General features: G+C 38.2%; 1 protein-coding gene and 1 long non-coding RNA gene across 3 annotated transcripts in view; one reads left to right on the forward strand and one right to left on the reverse strand.

Moving 5' to 3' along the window:
* The first annotated feature begins 5,493 nt into the window (after nt 1–5,493).
* The window catches only part of LOC145421083 (uncharacterized), a 31,987-nt gene continuing 19,296 nt past the window's right edge, over nt 5,494–18,184 (forward strand). Inside the window, exons 1-2 of the long non-coding RNA XR_013902373.1 lie at nt 5,494–5,727; nt 13,631–13,842. This is a non-coding gene — a long non-coding RNA (uncharacterized LOC145421083). The remainder of the gene's footprint in view (nt 5,728–13,630; nt 13,843–18,184) is intronic.
* Nucleotides 10,876–17,923, reverse strand: LOC113008353 (serine/threonine-protein kinase pim-1-like). Of its 2 annotated transcripts, none has more exons than XM_080290843.1 (9): nt 16,803–17,923; nt 14,575–14,817; nt 14,288–14,440; nt 14,072–14,166; nt 13,899–13,946; nt 13,577–13,795; nt 12,343–12,523; nt 12,086–12,256; nt 10,876–11,996 (listed from the first exon to the last, which is right to left on the reverse strand). In XM_080290843.1, exons 1-9 carry the CDS (start codon nt 16,837–16,839, stop codon nt 11,905–11,907), a joined length of 1,239 nt encoding a protein of 412 aa, XP_080146969.1. In that variant the 5' UTR covers nt 16,840–17,923; the 3' UTR covers nt 10,876–11,904. The 2 variants fall into 2 exon arrangements, with proteins under 2 accessions (XP_080146969.1, XP_026001497.2); XM_026145712.2 differs by lacking the exon at nt 16,803–17,923 and adding an exon at nt 15,221–15,443.

Consider the following 18,184-nt stretch of genomic DNA (forward strand, 5'->3'; position numbering starts at 1 on the left):
TACAACTAACTACAAATACAATGGAGAAATGGGGAAATTCTACAGTACGATGCAGATATTAAACAGAAAAAAAAAATCCGCTTTGATGTCTAGTTACTGTCTTCGCAGATAAAAAAGTCTCCGCGAGCTTGACGAAATTGAGGCAATATGCATGTCCTCGCTATACTGGAAGAAAAGGTGTGTATATAACTCTACTGTCTATCTCTTATGAAACCAATCACACTCTGAAACCAGGTAAAAAATTAGGGGTGAAAGTCTTTGATTCTTCAATACACTGTGGTTTATATGCATATTTCTTGGTTTATTCATATCTCCCATACAACTGTGAGAGCCTTAAGGCCAAAACCTCTACTGAAAGGATTAAGTTCAAAGGCAAGCGAGAAAATTACTCACAGACTCAAAGTCTTCAGCTGTGCAGCTGGTCTTTCCAAAGCGACAAGACTTCACCATGTCCCACAGGCAGTGAGCTGAACGGTCGTACAGCTTTTCCCAGTCAAACTGGCCACAGCATGGAAGCACTGCTTTGGTCCCATTGAGCTATTTCAAAGTTTCCCTATTCATCTCATACACAGAACTTGTGATGTTCCCTGTAAGCTTTGCAGGTATACCCCACATCTCTCTCAGACGTTCTGTGTCGCAGGCAGTGAATTTAGACTTTCTAAGAGGATTTATATTACAGGATGTAATAGCAGGGAAGGTTTTCCCAGAAACTATGATTTCTTCAAGTTTGGTGATATGATGGAACTCAAAGTAGGTAGACAATCCCACTAATGCTGTAGCAGACAAAGAGTAAAAGACACCCAATGAAAGAAAATGTCCAGAGGTAATGGTGGACCCTAGAGGATCCTTTGTCGACAACATTCCCCACACCATGTAGAGAGGTCTCGCTGGCAAATTGCTGCAAACTCCCTTTCCTCTGAACTGATGTCAACATGTTTGGGGCAGGGAGTTGACACTGGGTACGTTTCACCCCAGGCCCTCAATGCTGAATGTGTTATTGTGCAGCTCATAATCATCTAACAAGCCTGAAGTGGAATCTAGTGCTTTTATAGGAAAAAGCGGGTGCTGCACAAGACAAAGAAGGAAGGCATTTCCATTCAAATACATTATCTCTATCCATAACAAAACCTTTTTCATCAACTATCCATCTCACACAAACAGGAAGCCAAGTTCACGTCCACATGGCCCATTATAAAACAAATAAAAGCAAAGTTTATGCAAAATGGAAGTTAATGAACACTCACATTAAAAGCCTTTTTTTTGTCTGAATGAGAGAGGAATTTCTAATGCAACTTGCTCTCACTGGTGTTGATAAAAAGGAAAGATAAAGGTTCACTCGATAGACAATTAAGTATAATTTTTCTGCCAGAGCGGAAATAAATTTGAGGATTCAAAATGTTGTTTTAGTCTGAAAGCACTGTAGCAAAACAAAATTATGCCCTAATTGTTTTCTCTGGAAACAATGGCAGTATAACTCTGTCTTAATGGTTTAGAGAACTAACATGCATTAACATGACTCTATCAGTAGATGCTTGTACACATGTGATTTATAGTTCGTATCCTCTCTGTCCCACTGCCCAACATATGTCAGTATAATTTCTACCATATTTAAGCTGCACATCATGATGCCAATCTCCCATTCCGCCACATCTCGAGGGTGATCTGTTGGATTGAAAACTGGTCACTGTGGAGTCAATTTCAATACAGTGAACCCATTGTGATATTAAAGAAACCAGGTTGAGATGATCTGAGCTTGGTGACATGGTGTGTTATCCTGCTGAAAGCCCCCATCACATGACGGGTACAATGTGGTCACAACATGATGAGACTGTCAGAAAAAATAAAGTGCTTTTACAGGGTGTGGTGTTAAAATGAAAATGGGTTGATACTCAGGGGTGCCAAGAAGATATCTCTTACACCAGCGGTCCCCAACCCCCGGGCCTCGGACCGGTACCGGTCCGTGAGTCGTTTGGTACCGGGCTGCGAGAGTTGAGGCTCAGGTGTGAAATGTATGGTTTTCAGGGTTTTTATCGGTTTTCAGCGTTATTTTGTTATCGTTTTTATCGTTTACTCGGTTTTCCTGGGTCTTTTCACGTGTGTTATGAATAAATCTTTTTTTCGGTACCGGTACTAGTTTTATTTTGTTGTATTTATCCGCGACACCTTAAAGGCCGGTCCGTGAAAATATTGTCAGGCATAAACCGGTCCGTGGCGCAAAAAAGGTTGGGGACCGCTGTCTTACACCACTACATCACCACCAGCTGCCTAAACTGCTCATACAATGCAGAATGGATCCAAGTTTTCATATTGTTTACCCCCCAATCTGACACTGCTATCCAAATCTCACAGAGGAAATTGAAATTCAGACCAAGAAATGTTTTCCCAGTCTCCTGCTGTCCAAATTTAATGAGTGAGTTGTAACCTCAGTTTCCTTAGCCCCCAGTGGTGGCAGCCATTGTGTTCTTCTGCCGCTCTATCCTATCTTCTTCAATATCCTGGAAATAGTTGTTTGGAAAAATCCCAATCTCACCAAAATCCCAGCATAATCTGAAATACTCAGCCCAGTACATCTAGTACAAAATACTCATCTGTCTCGATAATAAGAAATATCAACATTCATAACTACACATTATAAATTTAAAAGTAGAATGGAGGCAGAGCCTTCAGTTTTCAGACCTTTCTTCTATGGAATCAGCTTCCAGTTTGGATTCGGGAGATGGACACCATCTCTACTTTTAAGATTAGGCTTAAAACGTTCCTTTTTTGCTAAAGCATATAGTAAGGGCTGGATCAGGTGACCCTGAATCCTGCCTTAGTTATGCGACAATAGGTGTAGGTTCTGCTGGAGGTTTCTTCCTGTTAAAAGGGAGTTTTCCTTCCCACTGTCACCAAAGTGCTTGCTCATAAGGGGTCACATGATTATTAGGTTTTTCCCTGTATGTATTATTGTAGGGTCTTCCTTACAATATAAAGCGCATTGAGGCCACTGTTGTTGTGATTTGGTGCTCTATAAATAAAACTGAATTGAATAAATTAATAAATGCATTTAATAGCACATTAAGCATTCTTGCTGCTGTGTCATTAAACTGTTTTCACAGTATGAAAACTTTATCAAGTAAAAATTTCAATATAAAAAATAACTAAGCCAGGATTCACAACTGAAGGAGATAACTGGAATTCAGACATCACTATTGGTATTATTTACAGCTCTGGTTTGCCACTGTGACACCTGAATAAGTAAAAATGTTCATTCCATGTAAGTCCACTAGATTCTAAAAGACATCAAACAAATGAGCCTTTTTTAAATGTGTAGCACCGGCATGAAAAAATATTGTAGGCAGGGACTAAACCATGAACTACACCACAGCCATTACACTTAGATATGTGCATGAGATTTGAGTTAAAACACTGCTTTAACTCAAATCTCATGCACATATCTAAGGCTGATCTGAGTTAAAGTAATGTCTTGTTTTTTATTTACAACAGTAGTCAACTAAATATATCTCTGAACATATCTAAGTAACTTGTAAACCATAATCAACTTTCTAGTAAATGACACTCACTAACCTTTTTAAAAATGAAAAGGACAATGAGCACCCCATCCTTGTACATAACAAGTAGCTGGGTTCTGTCTATGAAGTGTCAAATATGTAGTACATAGCAGAAGCTTAGAGATTTACTGGCACAGAACATGCAGTGACAAGAAAGTGGCTTATTGCAAATGGTAAACACATTTGAGAAGGGTCTCTAATAACAATCCATGAAAATAAGAAAGTACCTGCTTTTGAAATATGCTAGATATTAGATATCAGGTAGGTATCAGCTTTGCAATTACTGTGCTTTAATGCCATTTCCATTAAAAACAGAGATTGAAAACTTCAGTGAATAAAGTTTAGAATGTGGTATTTTGAGCTGATAGCACAGAGCTGCACAGTGGATACATCTAATTTTTACAAACAGTGTGTAGCTAATAATGCTGATACAAAATACTTAGTGGGTGTGTTGAACATCAAAATCTGGAATTATAATTTAACCTAAAATCTAAAAAGTGTTATTTGTTTGTATGAAGTCTTGAAAGTTTTCTCAGACCTGTAAACATTCATAAAGTACTAAAAAAGACTAAAATAGAGCATCTGACTGTGATTTAGCCTAATTTACATGTAAGAAATAACTTTAAGATTTACCAACAAAGTAATAAAAAATAAAAATAATTCTTGATTCTTGAACTCCAGTAAATTCTATATTCCTGTATCCACTGATCTTTGTGGATTTAGCCATCTGAATTTAACAAGATACAAGAAGATGTTATGTAAGCTAAATGCCTGATTTCCAACCTCTAGGCACTAAAATAGTACATCACTTTAAAATTAATCACATTAATGCATTAAACTAGTATACTCCTCCACTATTTGCCTGGTGTTTTCATGCAACCTCCAATTAGCAGAAATCAGGGTGTTCAAATATGTTTTGCATAATTTTTACAAAACCATTAGGGTCACATCATCTATAGATCTAATATCTGATTTCAAAATGAATGAAGACACTACAAGTGAGCTTTACATTTCCAGTCTCATGTCACTTGTTGAGCTGTGCTTGGCTCTGAAAATAATCTATCATCCTTTTCTCTGTTCTGTTTTTATATTTTTCTTCATCTGTCAGTCCTGTATTAGCATTAACATTCTTGAGGAAACAACTGTACGTTGAGCTCATAGACACATTTTGTGACAAACTGTGCAGAAACACTATGTTTCACTGACATGTTTTACTCTGGTTACTCTGTTTATGCTTGTTCATATTCTGTATTGCTAGCCAGATGCTTAAGCATTGCGAATGCAACTTTACATATGCACCATGAACGCATCGCAGGGATGTGAAGGATGTGTGGAAGCTATAAGCAGGCCATGGGATGTCATTATTTTCTTATTACTGAGCAAGTATCTCCATGCCATCACTGAAAGCAATGCCAGGCTGCAGCACATGAAAAATTAAGTCGTTCAATAGTAATGTGCATTAACCTGCCTATCAGATTTAATTACTCATTAAATGAAGGTGGCGGCATGCCGTTCCGGATCATTCAGGCCCACTTTAACCCCTGCTTATAGCTCTTTATGGTTAATACTGCATGTCTTAATTAGGAGTTACAGTATATCAGAAAACTCAACTCTGAAAGAAAAAGCTAATGTTTTAGATGCTTTAGAGCTGCAGTGACAAATAAGTGTCACAATGCAGAATGTCAAATCTCAACTTGATGCCAAATTTTCTAACCCATCTGAACTGTACGTCTCCAAGCTTATTAATTCTTATCAATTCTGGCATGTTTTACTGACAACAGGGAATTGCACAACAGTGATGATGAAATCAAACTCTGGACTGTAGAACTGGGGCCTTTTTTTCTGCTGTTTCCAAACAGTATTCAGAATGAAAGATAATACAAACTAGAGATGGACCGATCCGATATTACGTATCGGTATCCGTCCGATACTGACCTAAATTACTGGATCGGATATCGGAGAAAAATAAAAAATGTAATCCGATCCATTAAATATCACGAAAGCACCTCACAAAACTTGCAACACGCCGTAACTCACCTCAGAACGTATGCATCACGTGATAGAGCAGCTGTGGCATGCAGGACCTGTCGGTGGTCTGGATAGCATGTGGAGCTTCGCTAGCAACCTGGCATTTCATCTCCGACAAAGTTATCCCCGAGAGAAGTAAAGCAAGTGTGTAAGTCCATCTCTGAATGTTTGTAAAGCATTCCCACGTTAAGCTTAACAAGCGACTGCCTCTCGCTCTCCGGCTGCTACTTCAATCGTGAAACTGCTTAAATCAGCTGATCGGCTTTTCTGTCGCGAGTCCGTCTCTCGTTTGTTTTTGGTCCACTTTGCACCAGAAAGAGCAAACCAGCGGCTGAACAACAGCAGCACGTTTAAGCTTGATAAGCTGTTGTTAGAATTTATTTAATATTAATTTCTACACCAGGATCTTTTTCTATGTAGCTGACGGCTGGTAACTGTGCAGGGGCAGATCTAGCAAAGTTTAGCCAGGGGGGCCGATAGGGCATTAACTGGGAAAAGGGGAGCACAAAGACATACTTTTCTTTCTTATTCTCATTTAAAATGTCTAGCTTTTAATAAATAATTATCTGACACCCAAAGTTTTAATTTGATGTAAAATGAATAGAAGTCAATTACTGTATATAGTGACTATTAAGTCTAATATATATACCCTAGTAAGCTATAGTACTTTTTACTTTGGGAAGGTACCATCTGTGCAGTCTGCAATTTTGTTGAAGAAAGATGTTGAATCTATTTAATATTTCTTGAAAAATAATTGATTTCTGTGCATTTTTTTTTCACACTGCATCAAATTAAGGTTGATTACGTCGATTAAGCATCATGAGGTGGCACGTGAGGGGTGGTTCCCTATTTTTTATTTATTTAATTTTGTTGTTGCTGGGAGTTGGAACCCTATTAGTTAGGTTGCTTAATATTTACGCTAAGTACTCTTTAAAATACCAGAATAGGGAGGATGGTGTAGGTCTAAGTTTATTAGATTGATCAGTATTGCTGAACTATGAAATATTTTTTTTGTATACAGGTATAACAGAATAGCTTTAGTGTAGTTGTTGTTTTAAACTTGAGTATGAACTTGCAGACTTGCAAAATGCAGCAAGATATTTTAAAAAACAGTTTTGTTGATTAAAAAACACTATATCGGATTCATATCGGTATCGGCAGATATCCAAATTTATGATATCGGTATCGGTATCGGACATAAAAAAGTGGTATCGTGCCATCTCTAATACAAACATTGCTTGTATACGTTTTTTTTGTCTCACACAGAAATCTGATCAGTAACAGAGGGTTAGGATGACTAAGAAGGTGACTAAAGCAGAAACAATAACACCCCTGATATCAATAATATTTTATCATTCATTCATATGAAAGCAGTGGTGGTAAAAGTGTTGATTTCTCCAAGTATCGTTCCAGCAAGGCCACATTAAGCGCTTAAGCTTTAACCGAAAAATGAGCAGTCACAGTGACAACACTCATGCATCAGACACCATCGGTGGCAAAACATGAATAACTCATGTATAAACACTTGGTTTCTAAAAGCACACTGAGTTTCCTGTGAAGTTCAGAAGAGCTAAACTACCAATGATGCAGCATGTCAGTGTCTGGACTTTGTAAACAGAGTCCAGACACATTAGCTTGTGAATTAGTTGACATGGCAAACTGCACACAAGGAAAAAACACAATGATTGATGAGTTCTTAGATTGTTAGACTTTTTTGCTTTAGTTGGGTGATCCACACTTGTTTGTTTGTTTGTTTTTATATACATCCTGTGACCCTTTGAACTTCAAATGAATACCATACAATACTGTCAGCTCAGCTAGCTGGAGGGCACATGCAGACTCACTAATATCTTAGAAATCACTAAACTGCACTCATCTGTATGTGTGTCACACTGTGTGTAAATCTGTCTAAATTATAATTCTACCAGACACAGAACAGCAGGGCAAAAAACGCACTGCAGGAAACCACAATCCTGCCTTCTTTACAGGATACACGCTCTCAGTATAACAATAACACGAAGATTACTACAGCATGTTGATTTTTTTTTTTTAAATAATCTAATAAAGTACATAAGGGCCTATAACACAATGATGTTCTCTCTGTTGCTTCTCATCAACTTTTACGTGGGTCAATTTTCCTTTTGCATTTGTTGATGGTGTCTTTAATTAAAGCTTAAAAGTTTAACGCTTGTCTGATAAATTTCTAGGTCTCAGTCGCTCAGAAATATGTTGTCTTTGTAGTGGGTGCATAAGTTAATGCTGCTTAAGATTTGTCATAAAAAGAGCCTAATAGTAGATCACGAAGCAGCATTTTTTACACTTTGACATCTCTCATACAGAACAGTTTCTAACTGTCTGACTGTAAATGTAATCACGATTAAATTCAAGTCCATTCAACAGGGAATGAAGTGAATGTAGTAAAAAAAAAAAAATACTGACCGCCCCATTCACAGGTCATTGTAGCAACGTTATAATCAAGATTAATTCAATGTCCACGGCACATTTTTCATTTATTCTGAAACTCCCCAAAGACCTCCATAATAACCTTTTACAGTTTCCATCAAAAATAATCGATATTATAAGAAAAAAAATCCTCCTTGAATAATTCACATGCAGTAAGAGAAAGTTATCTTCCAATGTGGCACTTTCTGCCACACTCATTTCGGTGTTGTTAATTGAGTTTAAAAATTCAGTCTCCTTCTAATTGTTCCCGATAAAGCCTCAGGCTATCTCTCAGTGTCATCACTGATTAGGGATTTAACTCTCTTGCCAAAAACACGAAGAGTCCACTAACATCGATGGCATGTCAATTCTCTTTCAAGGATAGACTCTCTCTTAGACAAATGCAGTGAGTGTTTAACATATTAAAAAATTTCCCTAATACATAATCTCATCTCATATGTTTAATTACCATTACTTCTTTATATTTTTTTGTAGATTGACTGCTTTATGCTTCCCATGTCATTAATGACATCAGCTCACTGATCAACATGAATATTGTTTGTTATCTAAAATGAGTCACTCACGTTCATGCAAAAACAGCTTTATTTTTACATTTTATTGTTTAATTTATTCAGTGCAGTCATGAGCATACACTGTGGAAGCATAGTCTTTTAAACAAGGAAACAAAGTAGAGAAAAATAATCATCTGTAATCTTCTTAGTGTTTGTTTATCACTGCTACATTGTATAAATATTAAACTCACAGGATGACAATGGATGTTCATTAAACAGCGATAATGATTTTTTTCCCTTTTTTTAATATAGCTCAGTTTGTCCATAATGCACTGAAATTACCCTGAACTAGCTGCGGGGTTTTGTACCTCTTATCTTTCCAAATAGAGTGAAAAACATGTTCTTTTTTATATAATTACTTTCACAAAATTATAACACCCAGCTAATTAATATTTTCGTGTGTGTCATCAGTAATAAAATGATGGATTAGATGGGATTACATTGGGTTGTGGTCTAATAAATTCATGTTTTAAGAGCATTCAGGGATGAGAATACTATTCAAAAATATAGATTCGAAAATGATTTCCATGTAGCCTCCCAGGAAAGACACCACCAAAACATAAAAATTACAGCAAACAGTGGAAATGTGAGGTTCAAGTCCAAGCACGTCCTTTCTCCAGTTTGCACAGTGACGGGTCAAGCCTTGTTTGTGTGTTACATGAAATGACTAAGTCTAATGTAGAATTTCAGTGTATTAGTGAATGGTAAAGGTTTTCATCATTATCAACTTTATCTTCTATTAATTAGGAAAATGGTTCACATACAGTGCCTAACAAATTTAGAAGATAATTTGTCATAAAAACAAATATTTATGTTTTTTATAGCTGAAATTGGACTTTTCTGAGAAGTCAGAGACTAATTTAACCACTTAACCTTTATATTTATTTTTGTTCAGGAATGAAAGTAATTGAATGTAATGTGGCATCTTCATAAAAAATAATGCTGTGCTTTAAAATGTTTTCTGTTTGTTTCGTAAAATGTTAATTTTAAGCATTGTCTGTGAAGGTTCTCAGTCATCCAGGTCATCGTAGTCTAAGGAGCTTGGGAAGAAAAGCGTCTGGACTTCTTTAAGTTGCTTGAAGATGTTTCACCTCTCATCCGAGAAGCTTCTTCAGTTCTAAGAGTCAAATGGTGGAGAGACCCAGATTTAAACCCAGTGGGAGTATCCCCCCAAAGAGGAACAAAGGACCCCTGATGATCCTCTACCTAATCACATGAGCCTAGGTGTGAAAACAGGTGTGGGTCACAATCAGCCAGGGTTTCGGGTGAGCTATCATGTGATAGGGTGATCAGGAAATCACCCTATCATGTGATTTCCTGAGGTCAAACAGCCCAGGGTGTGAGTGGGTGTTAAGACGTCTGGGAAGGGATCTCAAAACTGGATTATAGATGGCAGACAGTTGGTGTCGTAAACCCCCGCCTCTGTTTAAAGATGGTCACTCACAGTGGACATAGATGGCTTCTTTCACTCCTCTTTCAAACCATCTGTCCTGTGGGTGACCTTTGTCCTTTAGATGCAGATGGACTGCTGAGTCTTGTCCTGTGGAGGTGGCTCTGCTATGTTGTGCCATGCGCTTGTGAAGTGGCTGTTTGGTCTCTCCAATGTAGAGGTCTGGGCATTCCTCGCTGCACTGTACAGCATACACCACATTGTTAAGTTTGTGTTTTGGAGTTTTGTCTTTCGGGTGAACCAGTTTTTGTCTGAGTGTGTTGCTGAGACTGAAATGTACTGGGATGTCGTGCTTGGAGAAAACTCTTCTGAGTTTCTCTGATACCACATGATAGGGTGGGGCCAGGTTTCACAATGAGCTCACCTGAAACCCTGGCTGATGTGACCCACACCTGTTTTCACACCTTGGCTTATGTGATTAGGTAGAGGATCATCAGGGGGTCCTTTGTCCCTCTTTGGGGGGATACTCCCACTGGGTTTAAATATGGGACTCTCCGCCATTTGACTGAAGAAGCGTCTCGGATGAGAGGTGAAACATCTTCAAGCAACTTAAGGAAGTCCAGACGCTTTTCTTTCCAAGCTCCTTAATTTTAAGCATTATACTTTTGATCTAACTATTACAGAAACATAAAAACATATTTTGAAATCACCAATACTGTTAATCTAGGGCAACTGTTGCATAAAGCTTAACAACAGTGGTTCTGTTTTTAAAAAGTCACACCTGACTTGACTAATTCAGTGAACGGACATGCATTAATGAAAGTACAATAAACAAATGTGGAATTCACATATATATATAGAAATATTTATAGAAATAAATAAATAAACACAGTTTGTTAAATTATTACGTTATGTCTTAACAGTAGCTTAACCAATATTGCATGAATTACATCATTTTTAAATCCGGTAAATTCCCTCTGCTTCTGCACATCTCCGATAAATTGCAGCAGTAATTTTATGGCCAACCTTTGCAGACAGGTAAGAGAGCGCAGACTGTCATTAGCATCACAGCGCATTCTTTTGTCACACATTAGGTGATCAGTCAAACAGCTCACAGTTCACACTGAGCATAGACGGATATTAAGAAATATCAAACTTTCTTGAACGGACATTAACAAATAAATTCAATCGTAACTATAGCATCAAATCACATCCGTCACTTTACATCGTAAGGTAGAGAACCCACCATATTAGAGAAAGAATCCCACCAATCAGACAGCCCACTATGAGCAAACAATCAGCAACAGTGGGAAGGAAAAACTGCTGCAACCTCTGCTAGAACCAGGAAATCTGTCAATACTGGTTGGGGGTTAGGGCAACAGATGGAAGTCTCCAGAGCAGTGGTAGCGTGACTTTCTTTGTATATACCTGAACCTGATTTACCTTTTAATTTTCTTACTTTTCAAAATACATCGTAGGTAAAATACAATCCTTGAAATAGTAATAACACAGTATCCTCAGCAAAGATGAATTAAACAAGTTTTATTTTAATGGAAGTTTACTTCAAGTCTTCAGATTTTTACTGTCTTTTATTTGATTACTTTAAAGTATATGATTACATTAGAGTAATTAAATAAAGACAGTTTTGATGGAGCTCCTGACCCAGCCCAAGCTCTCTATGAAGACGAGGAAAAACTCCCCTGGGGGGGCCAGATTGACGGGAAGAAACCTCGGGAAAGCCCATTCAAAGAGAGATCCCCTTTCCTGGGATGGCTGGGGGGGTTACAGGAATTCCAAAACACTGAAATTTAAAGTGGGCCAATTAAAAAAATTATTTCCTGAAAAAAAGCAAGGTAATTCATACATCACACATAAATGATAACGTCTGAATTGTGTGTGTTTGTGTGTGTGTGTGATATGCTTATCTCAGCCACGTGTGATGCTGTAGCTCCTCCAGCGTCGGCCGCGTCTCCGGGACTTTGGTTAAACACGCGTCCAAGAAATCCCGGCAGTCTGGAAAGAAAGGAAAGAGAAAAAACATGAAGATGATAGTTCCAGTGGTCCAAGCCATCAGTCAGTCTTGAAGTGTGACGTTTTCTTACTTTTGGACAGATGTCTTTTGAATTTCAGGCGCTTTTTGAGGAAGCTCGTGGTGTTAAAGTCTCCCGCATGAAGCGCTTCGTACAGAACCACTCCCATTTGCCATACCGTGGTGGGTCCACACCTGTAGCAACTGCGCCCGTACCACTCGGGAGGGGAGTAAATTTCTGTACCTAATAAACAGACACAATTGCAATTTCTTCTAAAACAAAAGGCGAAAATTGTGACATCTGTGAAGAGCAAGAGCAGAATATGTTACCATAGAAGACGCGGTACTGCGACTGCTCCTTAACAAAGCAGCTCAGTCCAAAGTCGATGATACGAACACGCGGTACATCTGAGCCGGTCTCAATTAGAATGTTCTCACTCTTGATGTCCCGGTGAAAGATGTGTTTATCCTCCAGGTGCTTCGCAGCATCAACCAGCTGCTTCAGAATGACCTGGAAATAGAGCAGGGCGATATGACCAAAAATATTTATCAAGATATACATTTGAAAAGTTGCGATAACGATATAACTGACGATATAATTGACACTAGACAAAATACTTTACAACTCCACAACTATTAGTGCAAAAAACCCCATCAATGTATTTTCACTTAAACAAGCAGCTGTTTTTTTATGTCCATTAAAGTTATATAAAAATGTAACAGTGCAAATTCCTTGCTGACAGTTTAACCAAAAGGCATTTCCAGTGGAAATTGGCCGACATATCCTCAGCATAACCATGTATAATATCCACAAAACTTAAAAAGAGGTTATACACACACAATACGGTAATATAATGTTGAGGTGCAGTACGTATCACTCCGCGAGGCGCCTGCCTACGATAGCCGTAATGCTCCGACAATCCATCGAGCGGTGCTGCTTTGTAGCTTAGCAAAGTCGCCGTGTACATAAAATCGTTTTGAGGTCAGTAAACACAACCAGAATTCATACATAAGTCACACGGGATTATAAGGGGCACTGTCGAGTTTCAGAAAAATCAAAGGATTGATTTTAAGTGTGCCGTATTTTCCAAACAACACGGTAATAACGACGCCCCGCTAGCATTCGCTCCCAAAAATTGTGCTTTGTTGTGTATCTGACGGACGAAAGCTAAACCAGTTCCACACCACTAAAGTTGCAGCATTTTTACAAACCAGTTCTGGTTCATCCGTTTCATTCAACGATCCACTTTCGCTCTTCTCATTGTGCGTCATCGTTTTGAGGTCAGTAAACACAACCAGAATTCATGCGGCGTCACCGCCATGTGCGTATGTAAACAAAGGCACTGCGCATGCGCGTTTTACCCATATTCTATCGCGATATTTCATTTTCCTATCGTTGCCCAAAATTACCCCGGTATTACCGTGAATGGTATGATATAGCCCAGCCCTACCTGGAAACGATGAAAAAGACAATAATCAATCAATGGGTTAATGTTTCTCTAACACTCTGTGCTTTGATTGAATGATGTACAGTCTAAGACTCTTCTAAAGCAAGTCAACTTGCCTTGGCCTTGTCCTCTGGCAAAAATCCTCCATTTTCTTCTATATATTTATCCAGGTCCACAGCGGGGACAGGTCTCTCCATCACCAGGATCAGCTCTCTGCCAAAGTCAAACCACTCCAACAGAGACACTGGGGCTGATGTTTCCACTGATCCATCTGCTTCAGCTGCAAGCTTCAGCATGATGGCAACTTCCACTGACACATTCTTCCCGTTATCATCCTGAAATATTTCAACAAAGTGGATGATGAGGCACAGACGTTCCACAGGTGAACGCTGCATGCAATCCACTAATGTAAAAGCAATTCAAGTCTTGCATATTTACCTTCACTTTGCAGTACACTTTCCCCTTTGGGATGTGTTTGATGGCCACCTAAAAGACACAGGGCATTGATGAGCATTTCCTCAGTATGACATAATTAAAGGTGTAAAACAGCTTACGATATTATCCCTTATCTGCGTTACTGCCTGTCTTACTACCACCATCTGAACACTTACTGGTAAATGATCCTTTATGCGGTAGCCAGCAAACACTGCTCCACACCCTCCTTCTCCAAGCCGGTGCTCCTCCACGTATCTCGCTTGGAAGTCACCTAAACAGACAAACACAAATTGGGTTTTACTACAGCTGTCACACAAATTACTCTCTGCTGTACCCTAAATGTTCATTTTGCTCTTCACCTGAATATAAAAGCCAAGCTGCTTGCTACTTACGTTTCTGTTCAGCCACTGACTTTTTGGCAACAGTTTTGGTTTTGTCCTGGTCCACTTTCTTTTTCTTAGGTGGGTCCCTGGTGTCTCCCGCAGCTTTCCTTTTGCCAGCCTTTTTGTTTTTACTGCAGCTCTCTGAAATCTCTATGCTGCAGTCTGCAGATGTGGAAAACACCAAAAGCACGTCAGCTTATTAGATAATAGACACAAATATCTCCCAAACACTAATATCTTCAAACTAGCAACCAGATGTACACTTAATCTACCCCTCACTCAACTAATTAGCCTACCTTTACCAGTGTCCAACCAGGAAGATGCCTGCCCCTTGTCACCGCTCACATGGTCAAGAAGTTTACGCTTCTTTGCTGTGTTGGCTGTCCCCGCTTCATCTTGTTGGACCTTTCGCTTGACTCCCCTGACCACATGAGCATCTGAGCTGGTGGAAGGACCAGCCTGCTCAGTGACCCTCCTTCTTTTTATGGGGGTCGTTTTTTCAGGACTGGCCTTTCTTTTAGCCATCCTGCTCTTACAATCTATAAACAACAACAACACATTAGTGAAAAAGAGCGCTCGACATCAGGACTAGAAGGATTTTGATGTCACTGAATTTTTAATTAGTATTGCTTACAATATAATAACAAGTTTATCCTTTTGATAAAAAACACACCAACACGAGTCCATCTACTAAGTCTAGATACTGATGACACTTGTTGCTCTGTTTTCACTGCTCAGTCCAAGAATAAACTTGTCACATTATTTTACCAAAAGACAAAGTGCCCCAGTAACCTTTCTTTGATTAGACATGTTGCACTTAGGTTAGTTTCAATCAAAACCAGGATTTAAATCCTCTAAAAATGAATCGTTTTATACACAGAGCCTCAACATTGTTAGAAATGTCGATTCTGTTATTTGGGGGATTTTTTTTTTTTTACTTACTTTGATCTCCTGGATCTTTCTTATCTGCCTCAGTCGTAACTTTTCTTGTTTCCTTTTTCATCTGAATTTTTTGAGAACTTTTAAAATAGAAAATGTCACCTTAATGAGTGAATAGTCCTTCAAATGTCTGGATGCTTGACTTTTCTAACTAAGCTGTATAAGTCAGTTCTGTAAGTGAGCTTTAAAAGTAAACTCCGGAGACTATGGCAACACAACATTAGAACCTTGCCTTTTAGTGACATCACTAAAAGGCAGTGTCCCAAGTAGTTTAAAGAAAAACACTCTGGCAGACAAAGCCATAATATTTCATATAATTCAGTAATTTCACATTAAACTTTCTTTCATTATCCTTTCATTATTTGTTTAACCCTTTAAGACCTACCATAGAACCAAGTTCGCCAGAGCTTACTTTATATTTTTACATGCTGTAGTGCCATTTTTGGGAGCATTTCAAGTTGCTATACATCAATACAACTGTTATAGCCCATATTTTAATAATATGTATGCATTAAGTCCATAGTAACTACATTAATTGCAAAAAAGTGCAACAAACTACAAAAAAAATTGAAAATCGTTTTTGGTTTTTTTTAAATATATTTCTACTTGGAGAAATTTAAGAGGCTTATCCCTCAAAACTTTAAATACAAAAAAGTTGCAAAAAATAGTTTACAACAACAGGAAATTTATTTTGAGTGTCTTCATAGTTTTATTTTTGAGATACACCAATTTTTACATACTGCAGGAATAACGAAAAACAATCCTATGATGCAAATTTGCAAAGAAAACAGCATGTGCATCAAAATAAACTATTTTAAGCAGTGCAATTCGAGTTCTAAGCATCCCAGAAACTATTCAGAAAAGCATAAAGTCAAACATGACTTATAAAAACACCAGTATAGGCTCTTAAGGCCTACAAGTAAAAAACTACATTTTCCGCGAAAATGACGTCACTTCCGGTTTCGGGCAGGAAATGGTGGACATGCGATCGTTCGCGCTGACGTCTGTTTCAATGTGGGAAGTGTTACGAACAGCTGATCGGATCGGCAAAGCGTGTTTCTGGAATATTATGTTTTTGTTCCCGCAAGCGCTTTTATGCAATTTTTGCAAAGCTATATGTGTAAGGAAACCATGACCTAGGACAAGCCGATGGCATAAGATTTAAGTACAACTCTGGTTTCATATGCAAAAAAAATTATTGCGCTAGCTTACGCGGTTCCCGGTTCTACAGGGATTTAAAAATAGTTACGCAAAACAGAGCGTGCCTGCTCCGACCGGCTTTAAAGGGTTAAACATGTAACAATCGAATTGCATCTTTCCATTGCCAGCCATCTCATTTTGTACAAATCCAGCCAACTCTTCCAAGTTTGTGTATTTTTTAAACCCTTACAAGAATTGAAATGTGTCCCAAATATCTGTATCCCATCAGAGGCAAGTTTCTTAAAGGAGAGGTAGTAGCTGCTCCACCATAGGACCAGTAGGACCTCCAGCACACAATGAACACTTAATTAACATTAACACATTTATTAAAACACAATTTTAAGCAATAACCCTTTTCTTTTAGTGTGTTTCAATTTGTTCCTACCGCGCCATTGGAACGGTGTACTATCCAGTAACAGCATCCAGCTGGCAGAAGCATACACCTGCAGCAAGGAGAATCTACCAGGCAGGATAGCGCAGCGGAGTCATCAGATGAAGTGGTTCATCCAGCAGGAACAGGATACCAAAAGGGGAGAGAAAAAACACAGAAAGCATAGTCATGACTAACTCAGTGTCACTAACAGCTCATCTAGCAGTCTTAACATCATAAGGATACAGGCTGGTCCATATAAAAAATATTAACAGAAAAAAGATGTACTTACCTGGATGATTGAGCATGTATCAAGACAATGAGTCATTTACTTTAGTAAAACTGTAATGCAACAAGCACAAAAAATGGGCTGTAAAAAAAAGAAAAAATATCTGAACAATAGCACCGACTTTTAAATAGCAATCAAGCCCAATAAACAGTTTCTTTTGTTAAAAGAGGGGCCTAATGTCCTCCACAGTTATGTGAGATGATAAAGCCATACAGAAAATGATTACTTCAAGATATAGCTGCTAAAAGTCGTTCTACTACCGAATTATGTGTATGTATCCTCTCTTGATTTATTTCCAAAGTTTACTCACTTGATTTGGATTACTGAATGGAACCTAATCATTTTATTAATCTATACACACAGAAATAGCCACACAAACTAAATTAGTTGGTCAAATTTTATTCAGACACTTGTTGAAATAATCACACAATGTAGTCCTTCTAATGACAGCAACATACTGTTGTTAGGAGGTGGTGGGATTGTCACATGCAGTGAGCTAGCATGATTTACTTAAAGCTGATGTGATTCCCAGATTGGATGAACTATTTGCATTTTCCTCATCATTATTTTTATTTTTGTTTTCTGATTGCTGATTGGTAGTGGTTGCCAGAATTATGCTTTCGCTTAAAATACAGTGTTAGCTACTAGTGCCTCAATTTCTTGGTTGTCTAAGAAATTCATCCTATCAGAGCCTTCAAAAACAAAAAATAAAAACAAAAAATATACTTTACAAAACATAATTCCAATTAAAATAGTTAGCTGGGTAAAATGCCACATGTTTTATGTCATGGTACAGTTAGTGCGATTCTTGATTCTTATGATAAAATGTAATTATATTTTAATCCCACAAATCTTTTTCTTTTTATGAGAGCTCACACACTTAAAGGATATGCCAAAGTCACACATTTTACAACAGCAACCTCATTTTATAAATGCAATACACTAAAAAACAAGGGGAATAAAAGCAAAACATTAACGGTGTGTTCACACTGAACGCGATAGACGCGAACGAAAACGCCCCAAACGCCCCTAATTTGACGCGTGCACATTCGCACCTCAACGCGTGACCAAGAAAAATCCATCGCGCCTCAAAATTGCATATTTTGAC

The sequence above is a fragment of the Astatotilapia calliptera genome, chromosome 16 (assembly GCF_964374335.1).
Source record: "Astatotilapia calliptera chromosome 16, fAstCal68.1, whole genome shotgun sequence".
NCBI lineage: Eukaryota > Metazoa > Chordata > Actinopteri > Cichliformes > Cichlidae > Astatotilapia > Astatotilapia calliptera.

Bases quoted from the DNA above. Each gene is read 5' to 3' on its own strand.
- LOC113008353 (XM_026145712.2), bottom strand. From the start codon at position 15,281: ATGAAAAAGGAAACAAGAAAAGTTACGACTGAGGCAGATAAGAAAGAT. The intron at 14,441-14,574 runs GTAGGCTAATTA...CCACATCTGCAG, and splicing joins CTGGTTGGACACTGGTAAAG to ACTGCAGCATAGAGATTTCA. The intron at 11,997-12,085 runs GTAAGAAAACGT...CTTTCTTTCCAG, and splicing joins CAAAAGACATCTGTCCAAAA to ACTGCCGGGATTTCTTGGAC.